The 19,054-nt window shown below is 49.7% G+C and overlaps 5 protein-coding genes across 5 annotated transcripts; 3 read left to right on the forward strand and 2 right to left on the reverse strand.

The window, feature by feature from the left end:
- Positions 1-1,143: 1,143 nt before the first annotated feature.
- Positions 1,144-3,348, forward strand: BDZ83DRAFT_653630 (uncharacterized protein; the record flags this gene model as incomplete). Its single annotated transcript, XM_060510632.1, has 4 exons — positions 1,144-1,176; positions 1,370-1,491; positions 2,464-2,975; positions 3,041-3,348. 4 exons carry the CDS (start codon positions 1,144-1,146, stop codon positions 3,346-3,348), a joined length of 975 nt encoding a protein of 324 aa, XP_060362859.1.
- Positions 3,349-8,414: 5,066 nt separating this feature from the next.
- Positions 8,415-9,528, reverse strand: BDZ83DRAFT_412991 (methyltransferase domain-containing protein). The gene is made up of 2 exons (XM_060502928.1): positions 9,431-9,528; positions 8,415-9,336 (listed from the first exon to the last, which is right to left on the reverse strand). Exon 2 carries the CDS (start codon positions 9,280-9,282, stop codon positions 8,470-8,472), a length of 813 nt encoding a protein of 270 aa, XP_060362860.1. The 5' UTR covers positions 9,283-9,336; positions 9,431-9,528; the 3' UTR covers positions 8,415-8,469.
- Positions 9,529-10,448: 920 nt separating this feature from the next.
- BDZ83DRAFT_721154 (beta-lactamase) lies at positions 10,449-11,100 on the reverse strand (the record flags this gene model as incomplete). Its single annotated transcript, XM_060512355.1, has 2 exons — positions 10,449-10,544; positions 10,567-11,100. The coding sequence occupies 2 exons, from the start codon at positions 11,098-11,100 to the stop codon at positions 10,449-10,451; spliced, it is 630 nt and encodes a 209-aa protein (XP_060362861.1).
- A 3,388-nt stretch (positions 11,101-14,488) lies between these two features.
- On the forward strand, positions 14,489-15,574 carry BDZ83DRAFT_582188 (putative phenylacetaldoxime dehydratase family protein; the record flags this gene model as incomplete). The annotated part of the gene is made up of 1 exon (XM_060505529.1): positions 14,489-15,574. The coding sequence occupies one exon, from the start codon at positions 14,489-14,491 to the stop codon at positions 15,572-15,574; it is 1,086 nt and encodes a 361-aa protein (XP_060362862.1).
- A 2,028-nt stretch (positions 15,575-17,602) lies between these two features.
- Positions 17,603-18,874, forward strand: BDZ83DRAFT_782971 (amino acid transporter; the record flags this gene model as incomplete). Its single annotated transcript, XM_060515572.1, has 4 exons — positions 17,603-17,828; positions 17,890-18,043; positions 18,102-18,497; positions 18,557-18,874. The coding sequence occupies exons 1-4, from the start codon at positions 17,722-17,724 to the stop codon at positions 18,872-18,874; spliced, it is 975 nt and encodes a 324-aa protein (XP_060362863.1). The 5' UTR covers positions 17,603-17,721.
- Between the last annotated feature and the right edge of the window lie 180 nt (positions 18,875-19,054).

Here is a 19,054-nt window from a genome sequence, read left to right on the forward strand (position 1 = left end):
GTAGGAGGATGAAATGCTGTCTCGTCCACTCGGCAGAGGTTTTTATAATCAAGGTCTCTACTGATAGTAAGTTGACCGACTGACTCAGTCTGGACGACCCATGCCCAAGACTCAGCCACTGGAAGAACCTATTTCAAACATTGCATTAGATACTGCATTTCAAATTATCTTCATCTTGTGGGTCAACGGAATTACGCAAAAAGAAAAGCGTATCGGTTGTGTTTGTACCTCTACGTGATCAGGGCCCAATGGAGTATAATCCACTCAATGACCACAGTCGAGTAGTCTACCCAGAGAGTTTTCCTATGCGATTCGTAATCCACGGAAAGAAGAACGAATAATGTCGACGATTAGTCGGTCAGTCGAGATGGAATCCTTAACAGAGCTCGCAGACAGATGCGATGTCCTTTGCAACGGTAGCACGGAGGTGATCCGTAAAGCAGTAAACCGCTGAGGGTCAGGGCGATGAGACTCGACGACTCTTAGACAAGGGAATCGTGAAATCAAGAGTCGATAAAAGGCAGAGAGGAGAAAGGTGGTAAGGTTTTGCTCGGAGTGTACCGGTCAAGGACAAAGTGATGAGCACAGCCAAGATCAAAGGGACTTTGGCGTCGGTAGGCAGGCAGCGTAGGCAGGTGCGGTGGTGGTAGCGAGAAGTATGGTCGTGGGTGGAGTTGTGTAGGTGGCAAGTCAACGACGTCTGCCTATTGGGATTTCCTGTAGTTCGAACGGATACCTGCTCGGTCCCGGTCAGGATTAGTTGCCAGGCAGAAATAGGGTGAAAATGAATTAGATCCAGATCTCAGATGCAGAGGTGCGGGACCCCTCGTCTATCGGTATGGTGGTGATCGAAAATAGAATTGGGAGTTGTCAAGGGCGCCAGTACTTGCCACTTGGAGAGGTGAAGTCGTTTGGACGGGGGTGTGTGAAAAGGTGCAGAGTTTGGGTGTGTGGGAGGCGGAGAAAAGAAAAAAAAAACCCCGATGAAAGGAATGGGGGCGGGTGGTCGGTAAGAGGGCGATAGAAGGATGGCAAACAACAAAGGGTAAGAAGGTAGATGCAAACAGTGAGTGACTGTGAAGGTTGAAGGTGACCAACGCTGACTGGTGATGGATGGACCTGGAAGATGAATGACGGACGAATATGTTGGGTGAAATGGGTGAAGGTAAAGGCAAGGTAAGGTTAATAGATAGGTACCTACCTCGAGGTGAGTAAGGTAAAGTATGGGGAGGTATGGGGAGGTATGGGGAGGGAAGGTATGGAAGGGCAGGGAGTGGAAGGAAAGGAAGGAGGGAAATTAATCCATTGTTTTGGGAAAGAGCGAATGCTGTTGGGCCTGCCAATGAATAGTATTACTACTACATAATAGCCACCAGCTAAGGTAGGATGGCAGGTGCGCCTCTGCCGCCCGTTGCTTCCTCTTGGGTCTTACCATGCCATCATAGACAAGGTGAGAAAGGACCAACCAGACCGGGGAGTAAAGGAAGGCAGGTAAGGACCGTAAAGGTGAAGTGAGGTAAAGAAAGAGGCTACCGTACCTTACTGGGCAGATACCCGGTAAGGCATGGTAAAGCAATGGGAACCGCTCATTGCCATGTACGTACCTGATTTGTTTGCTATTCTACTGATTCCCTGAGGTATTGGCAATCGATCAGAGCCCATGCCAACCGAAGAGAGGAAAAACAAGATGAAAATCCTACTATTCGTACAACAAGCGAAATGTCCAATTATCCCTACTGATGAAAACTCAGAGGGGGGAGGAAGACGGGTGTACGGTGTCCAAGTAGGAGTTTGTAGCAAGACAAGTGGAATGAGGATGGGCCGAGGAAGAATGATGAATACTTTTAAGAAGAAAAAGCAAGACCAGGGCAGCATACAGTGTGGAAGTATCCGTATCCGTAGGCAAAATGCTCATTTGGTGGCTACTTGTACCAGACCAAGCTAGACTAGAGACATCTGGAGTACGTCTGACTGGGCTAGAGTGTGCATGAGTGGTGAGATAATCTGAGAGAGTGTGTGGGAGGTGTGTTCTGTGTCAAGCACATGCAAGCTGTTTCTGGGGGGGGGGGGGCTTTTTTGGTTTATCAGCGCCTACTTTACGCCGTACGGATACCTCTTACGGATACAGGAAATTGATTTATTATCTGTCTCTTCCTTTTTTTTTTCTGCCCCTCCGCTTGCCTTTACGGAAAGAGAGACATTGCTCTCTCGGATCCGGCTGGGATTGGACGACTCTACGGCCAAGCGTCTTGGAGGTATCGGTACGTATCTGCTAAGTTCTTAACCCTTTTCCACCTCACCTTACCTCACCCTCAAGTTGCTGACACAAGGTACCGGGGTACCCACACTTCTCTATGGCTGACCGCGTAAGGTATCTTAAGTCCGCGCTTCTCTCTCCCTGCCCGGGTCTCTCGCTCTCACTCTCACTCTCACTCACTCTCGATTTCAGGTACCTTGTTACAGGTCCTATCATCACTCGCTCTCTGCCTGTCTAGGTATCTATCTCTCAAACACCTTTCTGTTCTCGCACTCTGATTACCTGAATTTTACGCAATGGAGCCATCCGCCGCTGCCCACCATTCATCGGAAAACCTACTCAGAAATGGACGTAGCGTTCCGAAGGGTGGGTACCCCCGTCACAGAAGCTCCAGAGGTACATGCTTCACAGGCCCGCTCACTCATTAAGGTACGAAGTATGGACGGTAAGGCGTGCCAATCCATCCCTCCTCAACCGCGTATCCGTTATAATACCTTGCCATACGAAGGACAGAGCACTCGTACGCCCATACCTAGCCTTAGCTACAGTGTTCCTATTACACTCGTGGCACAGTGGGCTGAATCCGTATCTAAGCTCCCCTTCAGCCCGGCGCCACGCCCACTCAGTTCCCAGCCCGCTTCTCCAAAGACATCCACACGGTCATTCACTGATGATTCAACTTCCAATGAGTCCCAACTCATCCCGTCCCATCTCAAAAGTATTGGACCGTGGCCGTGGCCTTCGACTCGTAAGGTAGTGAGTGTATTGTACGTATCCGATTAGCCGAACTTGTCCTCACCATTGGGCATCTCATCGCATTAGGGACCTCTTCAGCGAGCCCCCAAAACACGCCAATTCGCCGCTCTCAAACGCCGTCGGGCTCATACTTCCATGTTCCACCCCCGACTTCCGAGTCCTCAATGATTATCTCCGGCCCCGTTCATCTTTCTCGCTCTCGTGAAGGCAAGGCAGAAAAACTTTCAAGACACAAAAGATTGCCATTGATCCATCATCCCCGTGGCTCTAGCCTCTCAGTCTTCCTCTCATACACCCGGGGACCCACCACCATCACCACACCATTGATCCCTTAAAGAGGGGGGAAAGCGAACCTGCTCGCCTCTCACTGCTCGCTCGCTACGGTACTCCATGGGTTCCATGGGCTCCAAGCAGACGGGAGCAATCCGCACGGCATCTGATTTGCGCCAAATCCCCGTATCACCCTGCGCCCCGCGCCCCCTGGCAGGCCATGGTCGCCATGCTCCCATGATTATGTAGTTGGTGCATTACGGATACTCCGCTGTCCGTACTTTGCCAGCTTACCATTGACCATCACTGTCACCATTAACTAGGTATTGGTACCCTTGCCCTGAGGCTTGCCATGCTACAATATGCCTTGTCGCTATGAACGACCACCCTAGTCGCTAACTCGCACTGCTGAGTACTCACCTCCTTATCTCATCTCACCTCACTTCACCTCATCTCATCACACGAGTGTGACAACGTATATCACCGCCGCTCTTAACCTAACCGGCCTTACGAGGAAGCCGAAGCCTCGGATCGATACGCAGGTACTTCACTTATCTTCTTCCGACTCTTCTCAAACACATAGGACTAAAAGATTGCATGGCAAAGTCTGGGCATGACTCTCCCACCGGTCTGACAGAACGTAATTCAGACTCAATCGTCTAGACCCTCACTGGCCAGTACTCCGTATCTCCGCGTGCTTTACAGCCTAACTGGACCCGTGACTTGGCACCACTCGCAAGGCAGGGCACTGGTATATTGTGCCGTCATACAGTTCATAATAGCGTATTTCATTGGTTCACCATTGAGCATTTTTGGTAATTTTCGCCCGGCGTCCCACGCGACTCATCACGGACCCCCTGCCAAACTATCACTTTCCTGGCGCATTTGCACTTTCACCAGGACATTGGATCAGCGTGTAAAGTCCGGGAGACGTTAGGTCGATCGGCATCGTGATCAGGGCCGTCGAACATTGGCTTGCTTGCACCTTGTTTCCCGCCCGCTTACAGCTCACCTTATTCCTCTGGGTAGTTCCCGAGATCCGCGTACCCAACTACAAAGTACACGTTTTCGCCCTCGGCTTGTCTATCACCTTGCCTTTACGGATAGGTACCTATGTTATCATGAGCCGTGGTCCGAAGTATTCGTACAGCGCACGTACTGGGCGGTGGCACACATCCGACACCCGCCATCCACTCCTCATCCATGTCGCAGTTCAGTTGAGAGTTGCGGACTCAAACTCTTAGATGATGCCGCTATTCCAAGACGGACCATGATTCCGCGTAGCCCAACTCAAGACATGCCTTTCGTGATTTATCCCACTCGAAACCGCTCACTCGCCGTGTCCGCGGCCCGCGTGGGATCTTGTCCGTGGATCCCATTACAACTTGAACCCCCCCCCCCTTTCCCGGAAATGTATGCACGCACCATGACCAAACCATGCGCTGCCGGCTGCCGTAGAGATCTATACCACGGAACCGTCGCCGTGCTTTTCCTTTCTACTGCTATCTTATCACAGTAGAGCGCAATTTGACTTTTGGGCTTCCTCTCTACCCGTACGTACGTACGTACGGAGTACCGTCTGATATTATGATTTCCTGGTCCCCCCGTTCGCCGTCGATTGTGAGCCGAACATACACACACAGGAACATGGGCAAAATCAACTGATACTGGCTGGCCCCTTCTTGGCGTCGCACTGAACGCGCACTCACCTCACAGGCGCACCGGCGGCGCAAACGCCCAACCAACCAAACTAACACACAATGCTTGCAATGCTTGTTGACGTTCTTACCGAATGAAGAAACTATTTCCACGATCCACCACCACTTAAAACCAAGCTTCTGTGCACGCAAGCATCCTACCAAAGTGTCCAACTGTCCAACATACTCCCGTAGTCCCGTTTGCTTGTCTTGTAAATTGTTGGCCCCTCTCAAACATTAATTTGCTTCCGGTGCCCCATTGTCCGTCCCAATGATTACTTATTAGCCCTTACACTCCATAACCCGTTCCGCACAGTCATAAACTCTCTCTTGACAGGTCATCACTTTAGCCTTTCCGTGCCTCCTCAGCGCCGCCTCACGATACCAATACCTAAGGTACTGTACCTGGCTCGGTGTTCGCATCAAAACTCTGTGCAGACCAGTGCAACTTCGTCCAGTTGAACCATATTGGTCCCCCGTTATCCGTCCTCTTGTCTATTTCTGTAACTCAATCCCACCTGGTGCAACTCCAATATTCACCGCGGACGGTCAGTCCGATACCCCCTTATGCACCCGCCATTACTCATGCAACTGGGTGATAGAGCGTGCGCGCTGCGCAGTGCCTTCAATGCAGCCAAACAGCGTTCGGTAATCGGAACCCATGTGACCGTGGACGTCCTGTCAGACATCAAACTACAATAATATGTGGCTGTGGCTTGGATTTGCGTTCATGAGACCTGAGCGAGCCGTGCACACCGAAATACGTGAATATTCCTGGTGCGTAACTGTACATTCCCCCCATAGTACAGCTGGCATGCAGAGCTTGACTTAATTGACGCCATTCATACCATGGATTACACATCCATAGTCAATCACGAAAAGAAACACCGCGACAGAAAGCAACCAAAGGTGGCGGAATGAAAGCCCGGACTGCCCGGCCTCCTGAAGTTCATCGACCGCAAGGAGGGACCCCCCATAATAGCCGAGACTTCGTAATGTCGTACAAATCCGAGAATCCCATCCCCTTCAATATCGGCATCCCACAATATGGGGCCCAATCAAGGATCTTTTTTGCGAAAGCGAACAACTCTGTAACTTTGAAGGGACCTGTGCCTCTACTGTACAGGCTTGGGGCGAACCAGCCCCCTCTAGGCTCTAGCAATTCTCTAACACCCTGCTCCAACGCAAGGTCACACCCGCACGTACGCACAGCCGAACAGCGGAATTCGATCTCCGTAACCCATATCGTTCTTACGGAGTATGCCACACTGTGACACTAACAGCCTTTTCCTGGAAGGGCGCGGCAGGCACAGAATGACTAATGAGACCATACGCCCTACGTCGGGATAGGTAATCCGTAGACTGACCACCCAGGTAGGGCATTCTTCTTATTCTCACCGCCAGGCCAATCAATCTTTCGATTCTTTCCACGTCTCGGCATCTTTACCTATCCATAGGAACACATAAACGTCAGTGTATCAACTGCAGGGCCAAGTCTTACAAGTACTATACCCCTTTGCGCCCAATCCCCGTCCGCCACGCATGTAATCAGTTATGGGGAGTGCGCCCGCCACACTTTCGCATTCATAGCAGCTCATGTGCCTCATTCTTACCACCAGGCGGCAAAACAATAGGCTATGCGGGAATACAAGCTATTGCTAGCCTGGGATGGAAGGATGCTCTGATTTGCCGTCTCTTCTCAGCCTGCATTGCGCCATCGACACATACAGCCGCACTATCGGCCTGTCAAGTTGCGTATCATGCAAGTCTGAGTCAGTGAGAGCGTATGCTTAGCGAGTTCTACGCCTCTTGTGCAACATGAAAGATCGTTGATGACTATCTACATCTTTGAGCTTGCTTGTCTTGGTAGGTATCAGATTGAGACCGTCGTATCAGTACGGATACTCGGACCTGATTCGATATCGTAGACGTAGAGTTGTGTTGAAACACCCGGCCTACATTATAACTTCTCATATATGCTGATTACTTTTCTCATCAGCAAACTGATGAAACGGCAGTTGTGAGGTGGAACCTCGCAAATCTCATCATAGACTTCACCCGCCGTCCATATCGTCGCCGAACGCTTCTTGGATCGGCCATGGAATGGCGGAGCACTCCGGCCATAGACGGGGTTCCAAAGTCCCATACTTGAATCCCTGTCTCACTAGGCGTAGATCACTAATCTCCATCAAAATCCGCCCTGTCCAACCGAGGGGCGGGTAATGCCAAGTTCTCATTAAGAGGGGCGGGCGAGTAAAGGATCACCTTCCTCAGTAATCACTAATAGCTGACATGACACAAACGCTGACCACTAAAAAGTGCGAAGTCTACGCATAGCAGAGTGCATTTAAAGAAATTCGTATAGTATGGTAGGGTTTACGAAAACTCGGACCGATACCGAAAATTCGCTGGGATGGGACGTGTGTAGAAAGCTTCACTACGTTTTGCATTCCTGCGAGGTTGTATGTTTCCTTATTGTTTCCGCCTTAAGTCCCCGGAAAGAGGTGGCCCGAACGCAAACTAGCCGATAGAAAAGAAGAAAAAACAAAGAGCTCGCTATCGGTTCTACGCCACTGCTAAACGGAAACACTGTACAGTCATTAGCGATGCACTCTTATTTTGCCATTTTAGGGCATTGGTTCCCCGTGCGGAAACTTGCCTGATTCGTGCAGTTGAGACCGCTACCCAAACTCTGCTCCCTGGATAGCTCCGGGGAATGCAAAGTGTCAAAAGCTGGGTGGGTGTGGGCTGCGGTGCGAGTGGTGTCTGTCTGGATGCCGAGCAGTGCGGTTGCCCCTTATTAAGAAATCCACAGCCGCCGTGTCAGTGTCCCTGGCCGAGCCACGAGGTTCTCGCCAGTCATCCCAAGTTGCGTGCAGTGTCTACGAGTACCGAGGGTTCATAGGAGAGGGAAGTAGCCTGTTGTGTCTGGGTAAAGTTTAAAGCTATTGTGGACATTGCGCCGACGCTCTACGTACTCCGCATGAGAATTTACGTACGGATAGAGTCGAGAAGCTCTTTGGAATTGAACTAAGAGGAAGCTCGGGTCTTATTTATTAAGATTGTCCGCGGGGAGCGTGGATCGCGACTGGGTGGCATACAGATATTTCCCGGCGCCGAAGACCCAGCTATCTCTTGCGCCAATGTGTGCGCACTCTCGGAACACCGGATTATCTTTCATGACCCAAGGTAAGGAATGGTACCCAACGGAGAAACCGAGGCTCAATTGCAGCATGGATTATCGCGAGAAAACTACCGCACTTTTGACCATTGTAAGTCAATTCTCCGTGGCTATGTTTCAGAATCTAGTCCTAAAGCATGATGAGATGCCAGACTGTATGCATCTGTCAGAGACTGACGCCCACATCACGCAGACATAGTCCGCATGGTTATGCCCAAGCTGTAACAACTGCATCTCCCTACTATGCAGAATTGTGATGAACAAGCTTTCACCACAAGTCAGAAAACAGAGACGGGTGACCGTGGCATTTACTTTCTTTGACATGTAATTCGGGTGCCTCCGACCTGGCCTCCAGAAAAGACTTCATCGACGGCATCATAGAATGCGGTGAGGTCAGCATCTATCGACGGATCTTTCTTGTAGGCTTCGGCACGCTCATGCACAAAGTCTGTCCAGACGGTTGACATATCAACCCAGTCAGTGACCTCGAATCCAGCCTTCTCGAGCTCTGCAATATAATGCTTTTTGTCAGGCAAGTCCGGACAGGAAACCGAGCTTCTCAAGACTTCGAGAGTCTTGGCGTCCAGAGATGTTCGGGCAAAGAAGTCTTCAATGTACATCTTGCCTCTTGGCTTGAGGACACTGTGTGCTCTCTTGAACAGGGCTTCTCGCTCTGGGATATGCAGGATGCAAAGGAATGAGACGATGTGATCAAACGGCGCACCCATTTTAGCTGAGTCAAGTTCGAGGAAGTTGCCGTTAGTGGATGTCGCATTTGCCCCAGCACCCGATTTTTCGTTAATCGTCTGAGCAATGTCATGAATCTCCTTTTGGAGTTCAATGCCAGCTGTCGTAGCATCGAAATGTCGGTAGAGATATCTGCCCGTGCCGCCGAACCCGGATCCGATATCGAGCACCCGCTCCCCGGCTTGCAGGCCCAAAGACTTGGCAGCCGTTTCGATCGCACTATCGCCCAGGTAGTGCATGCAGTCAAACGACTTTGTGTCTTCTGCCTCCCATTCCTTCTTCTCCTTTAATTTGTCAAGCGTGCGGTGAACCCGGTTGAGCTTGTAGAGGTTCATGTCCGGGACATCGGAGGCGGTATTGCGAATGGACGGCATGATGAATGAGGGGCCGGTAGTTGGTTCGGGGTTCTCGGTCTCGGTTCTAGTCGGCTGATTGTAGGCAACAGGCCGAGTCAGAAAGTCTCTTTAGGTCCCCGGGCAGCACGAGCCCAAAGCCAATGCTAAACAAAAGGGTACAGCTCACTGGCTTTTGTACTGGTCCGCACGAGTAGGTAGCACGCTCCCTTGAATGGCACCGTTGGGATACTTCTTGTTTTGTTGGTGGTAGCGCCAATTTACCCCTCGCCTTCACCGTCGACGTCACACATTGGTATTGCGGAACATTACAGGTCGCACGTTCCGCCAGGGATTAGAGTTCCGTTCCGCGATGAAAATGATAGTGCGGCTGTGCTGAGAGACTGCTATCCTATGGATGGTGAGACAGGCCAGAGACCTTGTAAGAAATAGCTGACGTACCTCGGTGAGACATTGTCTATCAAGCAGGATGGTGCCGCAATTGGTTACACGTCCATGCAACTGCATAAGTGGGCGTTATCTCAGCGTCTGCCTCGATAGAGTCGAGGTTCCGGAGATAAAGATTGTACGACAGAATGAGGGGGATGCATTGGATGCGCAAGGTTTATGGAACTTCTCCAACTTCAAGAGTGGGGGAACCGACATGAGGGCTGCAGATCGAACACGTCTATTCTTGTTGTAGATTTGTTCCGGAATCGACGCTCAACGCCATTGAGTTCCGGCTTTTGTGAATTAATGGGCGTAGAACTGTGGTTGCTCACCTACAACTGTTAGACACCCGACTTCTGTGAAAACGATATGGCAATTAGAGACCTACAGTAGACACGAAAATAGCCTTGAAGCAAACAATGAGATGTGTCGAGAGGTCAAAGATTCTAGATCTCAACTTTGTTACACACTCAATTAGAGTAGGAGACAGCCTCATTTGCATAGTAGCAAGTATCTTAATGAATTACTGTCAGTATCTCACCCAATTCCACTAATCTCAAGCATCACTCTTCCCTGAAAGAAACTTCGGGTTGAAATATCCTTTTTTTACTACCTCAGTACACCGGCGTCCTTTCAATCCAAAAGTTGCAGTAAATTGAACCCAAAATTGGACCCTTTGTTCTCACTCGGGTAGTATCGCTTACTCGCAAATCCCGACCTCAACAACAATGCCTCAAATTGTTCCATACCAAGTCGCATCAATTATTATTGCCTCTCCCACGGCTTCTCCGAATGGTATCTGCGTTGCTCTGATGCACTTCCTCGTATTGAGCGAAGTATATCAAGTCCCCCGCCTTTGACATCTGCATCAACAACCTGAGACAAAGGTTGGTCCCAAGCTGCTGGCTCGGGCACATCCTCTGTCATCGCAGCAATGTACCGAAGCGTTGCGTTGATGAAAGTTGAGTTGTAGCCACCTGTGGCAATCCTGTTTGGCTCTCCATGTGCAGGCAGGATCTTCGAGATGGGGAAAGTCGCCATTCTTTGAAGCTCTTTCTGATGCATTGGCAAGCTCTTGGCATCAGCGATGAAGGTCGCCGTATCCTCCACGGTATCACCGGCGAAGATCAGTTGCTTCGAAGGGATGTAAAGAATAGTTCCATCAGGAGTGTGAACTTGAAAGTTGTGCAATTCAACAGAGAGGTTGCCCACCTTCATCTCCTTCTTCCCACTGTAGAGTTCCGTAGGGGGCACAGCAACAATGGCTGGGCTATCAGCAGCAAGATCCTGCGTATTCCTCTTCACTGTCCGGGCCGTGATTTCGTGTCCGACAATCGTGGCCCCCCCTTTGGAAAAAACTTCAGTGCCAGCAATGTGATCATTGTGAAAGTGACTGATCACCACCGACATCTTGGTGACACCTTGGCTCTGAACATGACGCATCACAGCACCTGCATGGTCGGGAGTAATGTGAGAGTCGTATATGATAGCCTCGTTGCCGTCTATGATGGAATATGTCGATACTCCCAACGTGAACGCGCCATCGTCAAGCCAATTGGGCTGGTCGGAAGCGAATCGTTCTCCAGTACGCCCATCATAATAGGCAAATATACCCGGATAGGGGTTCAGAATGCGGAGACTCTGCAATGTATCTCCTCCTCTGGCTCTACCAACGATGCTTGACATCTGTCAGGTGGAAGAACTTATGTGAGACTTGCTCCAACATACCCTGGAAGCGGAAATGAAATGAGAGAGTCTCGTCGGGAAAGCCCGCAGGCGCTGGCAAGGCCAGGAAAGCTTAGAAGCAAAGCCTTCATCGAATCAGCAATCATTCCGAATCATGCGAGGTAGACGCGGGGAATTGGTGAATTCCTACGGGCAGCATGTCAGCTCTATGTTGGATCTTACAAATCGTTGGAATGTATTGCAGCAGGTGGTATGAAGACCTTTTTCGACAGCTTCAAAGGACGTAGTCACTACTTATTGAACGCCTTCGAGAAGTCACGCCAAGAATTCATTGTCTCAATATTTTTAAATGATTACGACGTCTTTAATTGATGACTGTATATGCCATGAAACGGCATGAAACGTTGATGAACGTTCCCAAACCATGTTTCATCTGAATTCATCAATTATTTCGGAATCCGACAGCCGGGGCCTTAAGCTTGTTTATGCAACTTCTCTGTAAAGCGTGAAATTTGATAGGTCAGAAGGTCTCAGTCGAAAAGATAAACTCTGGTTGTTTCGTATCGTGCCATTTTAGTTAGCTAACCTGTTCGTCTTCCACGACAGTGCTCATGGTCCCGAGCCTTGTACTGGATAGTAGAGCGAGCTGTATAGAGAAAGAGAAAAGCTAGCCAAGGGAATTCTAGTTGCAGGACGGCTCGATCCATGCGGATTTGAAGATGGTCAGATCAAATTGGGAAGAACAAGGGCAAGCATACAGATTCCAAGGAAAGTGAGCCCGGAAGTCTTGCAGGAACTTAACATCACCGCTTCAAGTCTTCTCCAACAACATCACTTATATGACGAAGTTGCGAGGCTTATGAATTACCTATATTGAGACCTACGGCTTATTCACGGAAACTCCGGTTTCTATTCCGAGCATCCAACGATTGGTAGCGCTCGTAAGTTCTCAAATTTAAGCGTGGTATTTCATCCAAACCTGTTGTCGTTGGACATTCTTTCATCCATGCCATGTGCACCATCAAACGGCGAAGGAGAAATATCGCACAGGCATGGCTGGGGAGTTTTGCAAGGCGGAGCCTTTCCAACATATCTAAAAGCAATAAGCAAGCTCATCGTGATGAAGAAGCCTATAAAGAAGCCGATGAAAGTGATCCATAAGACACACCACAGCCAAGTCGGAATGAATATTCCCTTGTGCAGCGAAGTGGAGGAAGCTTGCTCAGAATCGTTGTCAGAAGCCGTCCCTAATGCACTATTGGATTCCTGCATTGGAGTCGACTGTTGGGGAGTGGTAAGGCCGGCCAAACTCATACGAAAATCCGGTGCATCAAGCGAATCCAAGTGTTCGTGGAATCTAGTGCGACGACCAACCTCTGGTTCTTCAACTTCACTATCAGTCCCACCATTCCTCTGACTTCCTTGGCCATGCTCTATAACAGATGCGGTATTGTCTAGATCAGTTTGCAAGTTTTCCGGAAGTTCCACTGCTCCAAATGCATCTTCAAATGTCTGGCCATTGTGCTAAGTTTCGATTGTGAGGGTTTCTTCGTGGAGGCGATCTTTCACAAGTGGTAAATCAGAGAGATCCATATCTATCGTCTCTGTGGCTTCATCGTTTGCACCTCTAGCAGGAAGTTGAGTGCTCATCGGACTTGGTGTCAAGGCTTCTAAGTCTTCGTATGCCTCCTGAAGTCCGATAAGTCTCTGAATGAGTTCGCCTTCCGTCATTGGCTCAGATACATCCGAGTCAATTTCGTAACTACCGCCCACACAGCTGCAACCATCCCACGAGTTTCGTGGCTGCTTGCCATTACGTTGTAAAGCCCAATGAATATAGTCGTGAGTCCCCGCATCACCGGAGCGTTGAATTCTGTCTCGTGAATGATTATGCTGTTCCATGATGTCAGGTAGATATTCGGGTAGGGGGTGTTTGAATACTTCTCTTTTCGCCGATTCTAGAGATATTATCGGACTTTGGTACTCTCTGACCAGGATTGTCTTACCTGATTCTCCTAACCCCAAAGCAGCAGCAATATCAAGCCTCGGGATTGGCCTGGATTGAGTAGGCTTCCGGATGGGTCCTTTGGCGCTTGTAGATGGCATCGCTGTTCTGGGTGGCTATGGGCAATGGCTTTAGAAAGAAACCAGGTTGAAATACTCCAGTGGGAGCTTGAATTGTTAATGATTGGAGCCACCTTATCCTTTGTAATTGCTTAATTGAGTCGAAGTGTGGTAGGAGGGCTGCAGTGGTCCGGAACCATAAGCAACTTAAGTATAAGACCTAAAGTAGGTAGGCGTTGAACAAAAAGCTTTTGAAGTCCTTACTCAGAAACGATTGGTAGTTTCTTTGATGTTACCTGCTACCCGTACAGACCACGGTGATTTCAACACACAATGATTGTGTACAGATTGGCTTTAAGCCAACCTCTGTTATTCGCTGCATTGCCGCTGCTTCCTATTTCGGGCTGTTCGATCTCATTGGGGGTTTCCATACTTGGAGAATCAATACCACATTCGGACAGTATGCGGATCAAACTCAAGATGGACGGCATTTCTCGAGAAACTGCTGTCAAGATAACCTGATATCTTTGGTATTGCCTCTTAGTCTTGAACAGATTAATCACCTTCTTCGCCCCGCCTCGAATATCTCTGAGGTAGGTCAATAAAGTTAGTACATTTTCATCCGAATGTGTCAGACATATGATTGTTACGAACAGTCCTCAGACTCACGTTGCAACTGCATCGCTTCTTTCTGGCGAAGTTTGAATGTTTATTAAGTACTTACCAAGATGATACTCATGACTAGAAGTTCTTCCTGGTTACGTAAGAGGGCGCCTTCAGGCGTCACGAGCACCCTCATTGAGCCCGCGGACTTGTCCAAACCGTCGGGGCCAGAAATAGCTCCGAGTCCTCCCACCAATGACAATGAGTGTTAGTAATAGCTTGCTGACAGTGGACTGTGGGCATACGATCGAGCTGCGTTCTGGAATTTGCATTCCGAAAGCTCACACCAAGACCGAGCTGCCCTTGACATTCATCAGACCTTCCTGTCACTTAGGCGTACGTTTCAGAGATTTTGCAACGATCAAGAATCCACACGACAACGAGAATGTCCTCAGACATGCGAACTTATCCCCTCCGGCGACCAGAGGGTCATCGGCCGCCGGTTCCACGATGGCAACTTACCCTCTGCAAAGACGTACAGAAAGTTTTCACAGCATACATCGGTATACAACCTCATCGCGGCGCTTCTGATAGATCAACAGTAGTCAAACAGGCAGTCCAGGCGGTTGAAGCATGGCTCAGTACAGACACGGAAGATAGACCACTTTCAACCGAGAGCTTCAACCATTTAGATGGGGATGACGCCCCGAACACATATGTCTGGGTCTGTTATTGGGATGATCCTGAAAAAGGAGAAGCAAGCCTGCAGAAACTTGACATCGCGTCTGTTTACGCCAAACTCGCACCAGAACACCGAATGCTCGTCGGTTTGTGGAGGGAGAGCTTCACAACGCCTATCTCACGCCTTGAAACAAATTACTCTGGGCTCGACTATCTCCCCGGTCTGGCCAGGCTACCGAAGACTGGTACGAAAGAGCATCAACTGTCAGCATACTGGGGAGCGGCAAGAGATCGAATTCCGGCATCTGCTCATGACCTTTTCGAAGAGGATGGAGACGCGAAGACGGCAAAACCAGAGGATATCCCGGTTGGACTAGGACAGCACTTAACTGGAACGAACTACGACAATATTGTTCATATCCGGTCGGGTCAATTTTGGGAAAATTGTTGTCTTGAAGAGGCACTGTCATACGAGACGGAGCTGGAACCGACCTTGAAGGCGGGCCTGGGATACCTGTGGGAAAATCGTGAGAAAGGTGGCGCTATGGGATTGCGATTCTTGGGCAACAGAGACGCCGATGGGCATACCAAGAAGGAGACCTGCGGTGCTGGGTTCTTCATGAACCTGAGTTCATTGGAAGAGTGGTCCAAGAAGCATCGCTCCCATCTGGCTATATATATTGGAGCCATCAAACATGCGAAGACGTGGGGAGAGTCAAGGAAGTTTCGGACCTGGCACGAGGTCTCGGTACTCAAGAGGGGAGAGGCAACGTTCGAGTACCTCAACTGCTCGCCTGTCACTGGCGTTATGAGATTTATCTCTTTGCCCAGAACTCAAGAGCTCATGTAGGACCGCTGTGTTTTTACATTGATTAGCTTTTAAAGTCGAGAGTCAGTATGTTTGAGTGAGTATTTCCAGGTCGACGGCTCGTCCACTTGGAAAACAACTCGAGTGGCAATGGTGATTATATGAGAGAATGGCTCGTTGGACTGTTGTCGTCAATCGTCAGGTATTGTGGACTTTCTTGAGTATTTTTGCAGCACTTACCGCTCTCGCAGAAATTTGACATCCATAGTTGGGCGAGTAGCGAGCCTATGTCGGATCGATTCGCCAGAGCCTGGTGTTAGTTTCGGAAACCGAGACAGGGAGATAGTACAAGTCTCGGCCTAAGCAGTCTCGAAGATAGCCGCAACTTGTCAGACTTGAAAGCAAAAAGACGGACATTTGCCAAGGGGCCAAGAATACCGAAGGCTTTTGTTCACCGAAAGACCCGTCAGTAGGTCATCCCACATGCGTGGAAATAAAGGGTTCAGCATCTTGGCATGCCTCCCACTTGACGAGAAAGCCCACGGCTACTTATTTAATAGTGTTTGGCTCAATGCGCCCACCGGACGCCGGTGGGCCTGACGCGCAGTCCGATCGGCATTCCTTGAACAGGGGTAGTTTTCGTATCCGAGGATTGTAAAACCACCACAGCCCAGCATTTCCTTGGGGTCTTCTTTTTTAGCACTGGAAAGAATGCAGTAAAAAAGCAAAGTCAACATAGCTAAAGTCTGCGACTTGTAGTTGGTTTTAGGTGGTGAAGTGCCTGACAGGGGCATTCCCTAGGTAAGCTGAGGAAAACTTGCTCAGTATCTGGACAGCCACAATCGACTGAATGAACGCATGATAATCATTGCATGCAGCGACGGAAATCAGTAAGCGAATTGGACCAACATATTCATCTTCGACTTGAGGGATACACGTTGGGGAAATAGCTAGTAGATGTGCTTGTTAGGTTTGAGTCTGGGCCTATCTCGATAGGTCCATTTTTCGACTAGCCCTTAAACCCTTCTCGACCCAGCGACTGAAGTTCCTACTCAGCCTGATGATGCGCCTCTTCATATCGACAGGGACGCGTCGTCTAATGTAACGTGGTCGATGTAGTCAAAGCGCACCCACAACTGCAAGTGATTTTTGTCTGATCTGGAGAGATGGGACAACCCGGCTGCGTTCAGCATACCAAACTTGGTGCCAAGACCTGGCGATGCTACTACGAAGCTTGTCCTTCCTCGCATTCCCCTCCATTGGCTATCAACCACGAATTGATCCATAACTCGTCTTGAATTTGTTATTAGTTGATATCTTGTTCTTCCAATCGCTTTTCGAGGTTCAGCTGCGTGCCAGAGTGACCACCCTTGTGGTAAGACGAAGCACTGCTAGCTGTCGTCTCCTTCGCCTAAGGTAAGTGTGGAGGCGACCCAAAGTATGTTACCATAAATGTTGATCTGATAACTCACCCATGCTTGTTTACTGCGCCAGACTGACGCGGCGAGTGGGTAGCTACGCCCTCTCAACTGCCGTGCATGAGAGACAGGGTATCTACTGGATACATTCCCCCCCAAGCTGAGTATGTGTCTAGGTCTCTAGAAGGGAGCTCGTGGGAGCCTCCCTGTGGAATTAATCCCACGATGTGACCGCCGCCGCGCTGCTCACAACCAGAGACAACGTAATCGCCTTCGCCAGAGTTCACAGCACGGTGCCACGGTCAAGGATTGTGCACCGCTCATTCAAGAGTAGGGGAGGCCGTTACGAATGTCTGTGGGGAGCTCAGTTCTATTCTCGTTCTTAGTCAGGGGCAGCTTTAAGCATCAATGGCACATCCCACATGGCTGTTGTGGTGGCCACTCCGCAAAATAGGAGAAACAGGACGGGAAGTGGGTAAAATTTACGGTTCGTCCGAACGAAGCAAGGGTGACGCGGTCTGCCAAGTGAGGCGCATTGGCCGATTGCGCAGTGCACACTCACATCCCCGTGTCTAACATCGCGGCTCTGCTTGAGAAGGTGGAGAAAAGAGTTGGTGATATTTATGAGTGAAAGAAAAAAGTTATAAATCGAGGTGGCTGCCGAGATGATGGGCATTTTTTTTCATCACCACTCAGCATCTCAGCCTAAATCCGAGGATCGCACTCCAGTCTTTACTTTTCGATCTCTTCACTCTTTGAACAACAGCCACAATGACTGTCACTCTTCGCTCACTAGTCTCGCTCCTCGCGACCACCGGCTTGGCAGCCGCCGCTTCCTGGAACACCACTTGCACAAGCAAGTCTCAGAGAAAAGCATGGTAAGAACTTCATAATTTCCTAGAATTCAACCAAAGAATCTGAAGCTAAAGCCAAGAACAGGAACAACATGACCGATACTGAGAAGAAGGCTTACATCGATGCCGAGCTCTGCCTCCAGTCTACTGCAGCTAAGACCTCCATCGAAGGCGCCATCAACCGCTGGGATGAGCTTGACTGGGCACACATCACTCAATCCAACATCATTCACAACACTGTATGCACAACGAAGTTCGATGTAACAGGAGAAAGCTTGGCTAATACTTAATCTTTAGGGATCTTTCCTCCCTTGGCACCGCTACTTCATGCGTGTCCACGAGTACCTCCTCCAGTCCGAGTGCGGCTACGAAGGTGGCCAGCCGTATTGGAACGAGGTCTTGGACATGGACTCACTCAACAGCTCCGTTGTATTTGATCCCGACACTGGCTTCGGTGGTGACAGCGACGGTGGATGTGTCACTGACGGCCCCTTTGTCAACCTGACTCTCCACATCAACTCCACCTCCAACTACGCTGAAGATTGCTTGACCCGCTCATTTAATTCAAACGGCTTTCAGACAGGACAGCAGCAGTACATTGATGAGTGCTTTGCTTCTGAGAACTACACGGCGGCTTTCGAATGCTACCAGGTCAACCCTCACACCGCAGGCCACTCTGCAGTTGGTGGAACCGTTGGTCACCCCCCTCCCCGCCGATGTAAGTGTGATCAAAGCTCACACGATCTCTTCAGATGCTCGATGTCGTTGGCAGCCCTGGCGAGCCGCTCTTCTTCCTGCACCACACCAACCTAGACCGTCTTTGGTGGGAGTGGCAGCAGGTCAACAGCTCCCGCTTGACGGATATGGGAGGCCGCAACATCCCTCTTACCAGCTACCTTACCCAGAACGGCATGGAGTACCCCAGTGCTGCTCTGACGGACTACTTTGGCGATGGTGGCAACGAAACCACCCTGAACCACAACCTGTGGATGGTCGATATCATGCCCAACGCCACTATCGGAGAGGTTATGGACATCGGAGGTGACCTTATCTGCGCCGAATATGTTTAAACTTGTAAAAGCTATCACTTGCCTACACTTGGGATATATGGCCATGGAAAGGAATACATAGAGTTTTCACTTGTACAAAATAGAGCATAGCAACATGAGCGATTTCGTCTTTTATCCACGACCGTTCAAAATGAAACACATGACGTCTCGAGCTATTATCATTATCATTAAAGTCGTAAA

The sequence above is a fragment of the Colletotrichum acutatum genome, assembly GCF_030867785.1.
Source record: "Colletotrichum acutatum strain CBS 112980 chromosome Unknown BDZ83scaffold_74, whole genome shotgun sequence".
NCBI classification, from domain to species: domain Eukaryota; kingdom Fungi; phylum Ascomycota; class Sordariomycetes; order Glomerellales; family Glomerellaceae; genus Colletotrichum; species Colletotrichum acutatum.

Bases quoted from the DNA above. Each gene is read 5' to 3' on its own strand.
- BDZ83DRAFT_412991 (XM_060502928.1), bottom strand. From the start codon at position 9,282: ATGCCGTCCATTCGCAATACCGCCTCCGATGTCCCGGACATGAACCTC.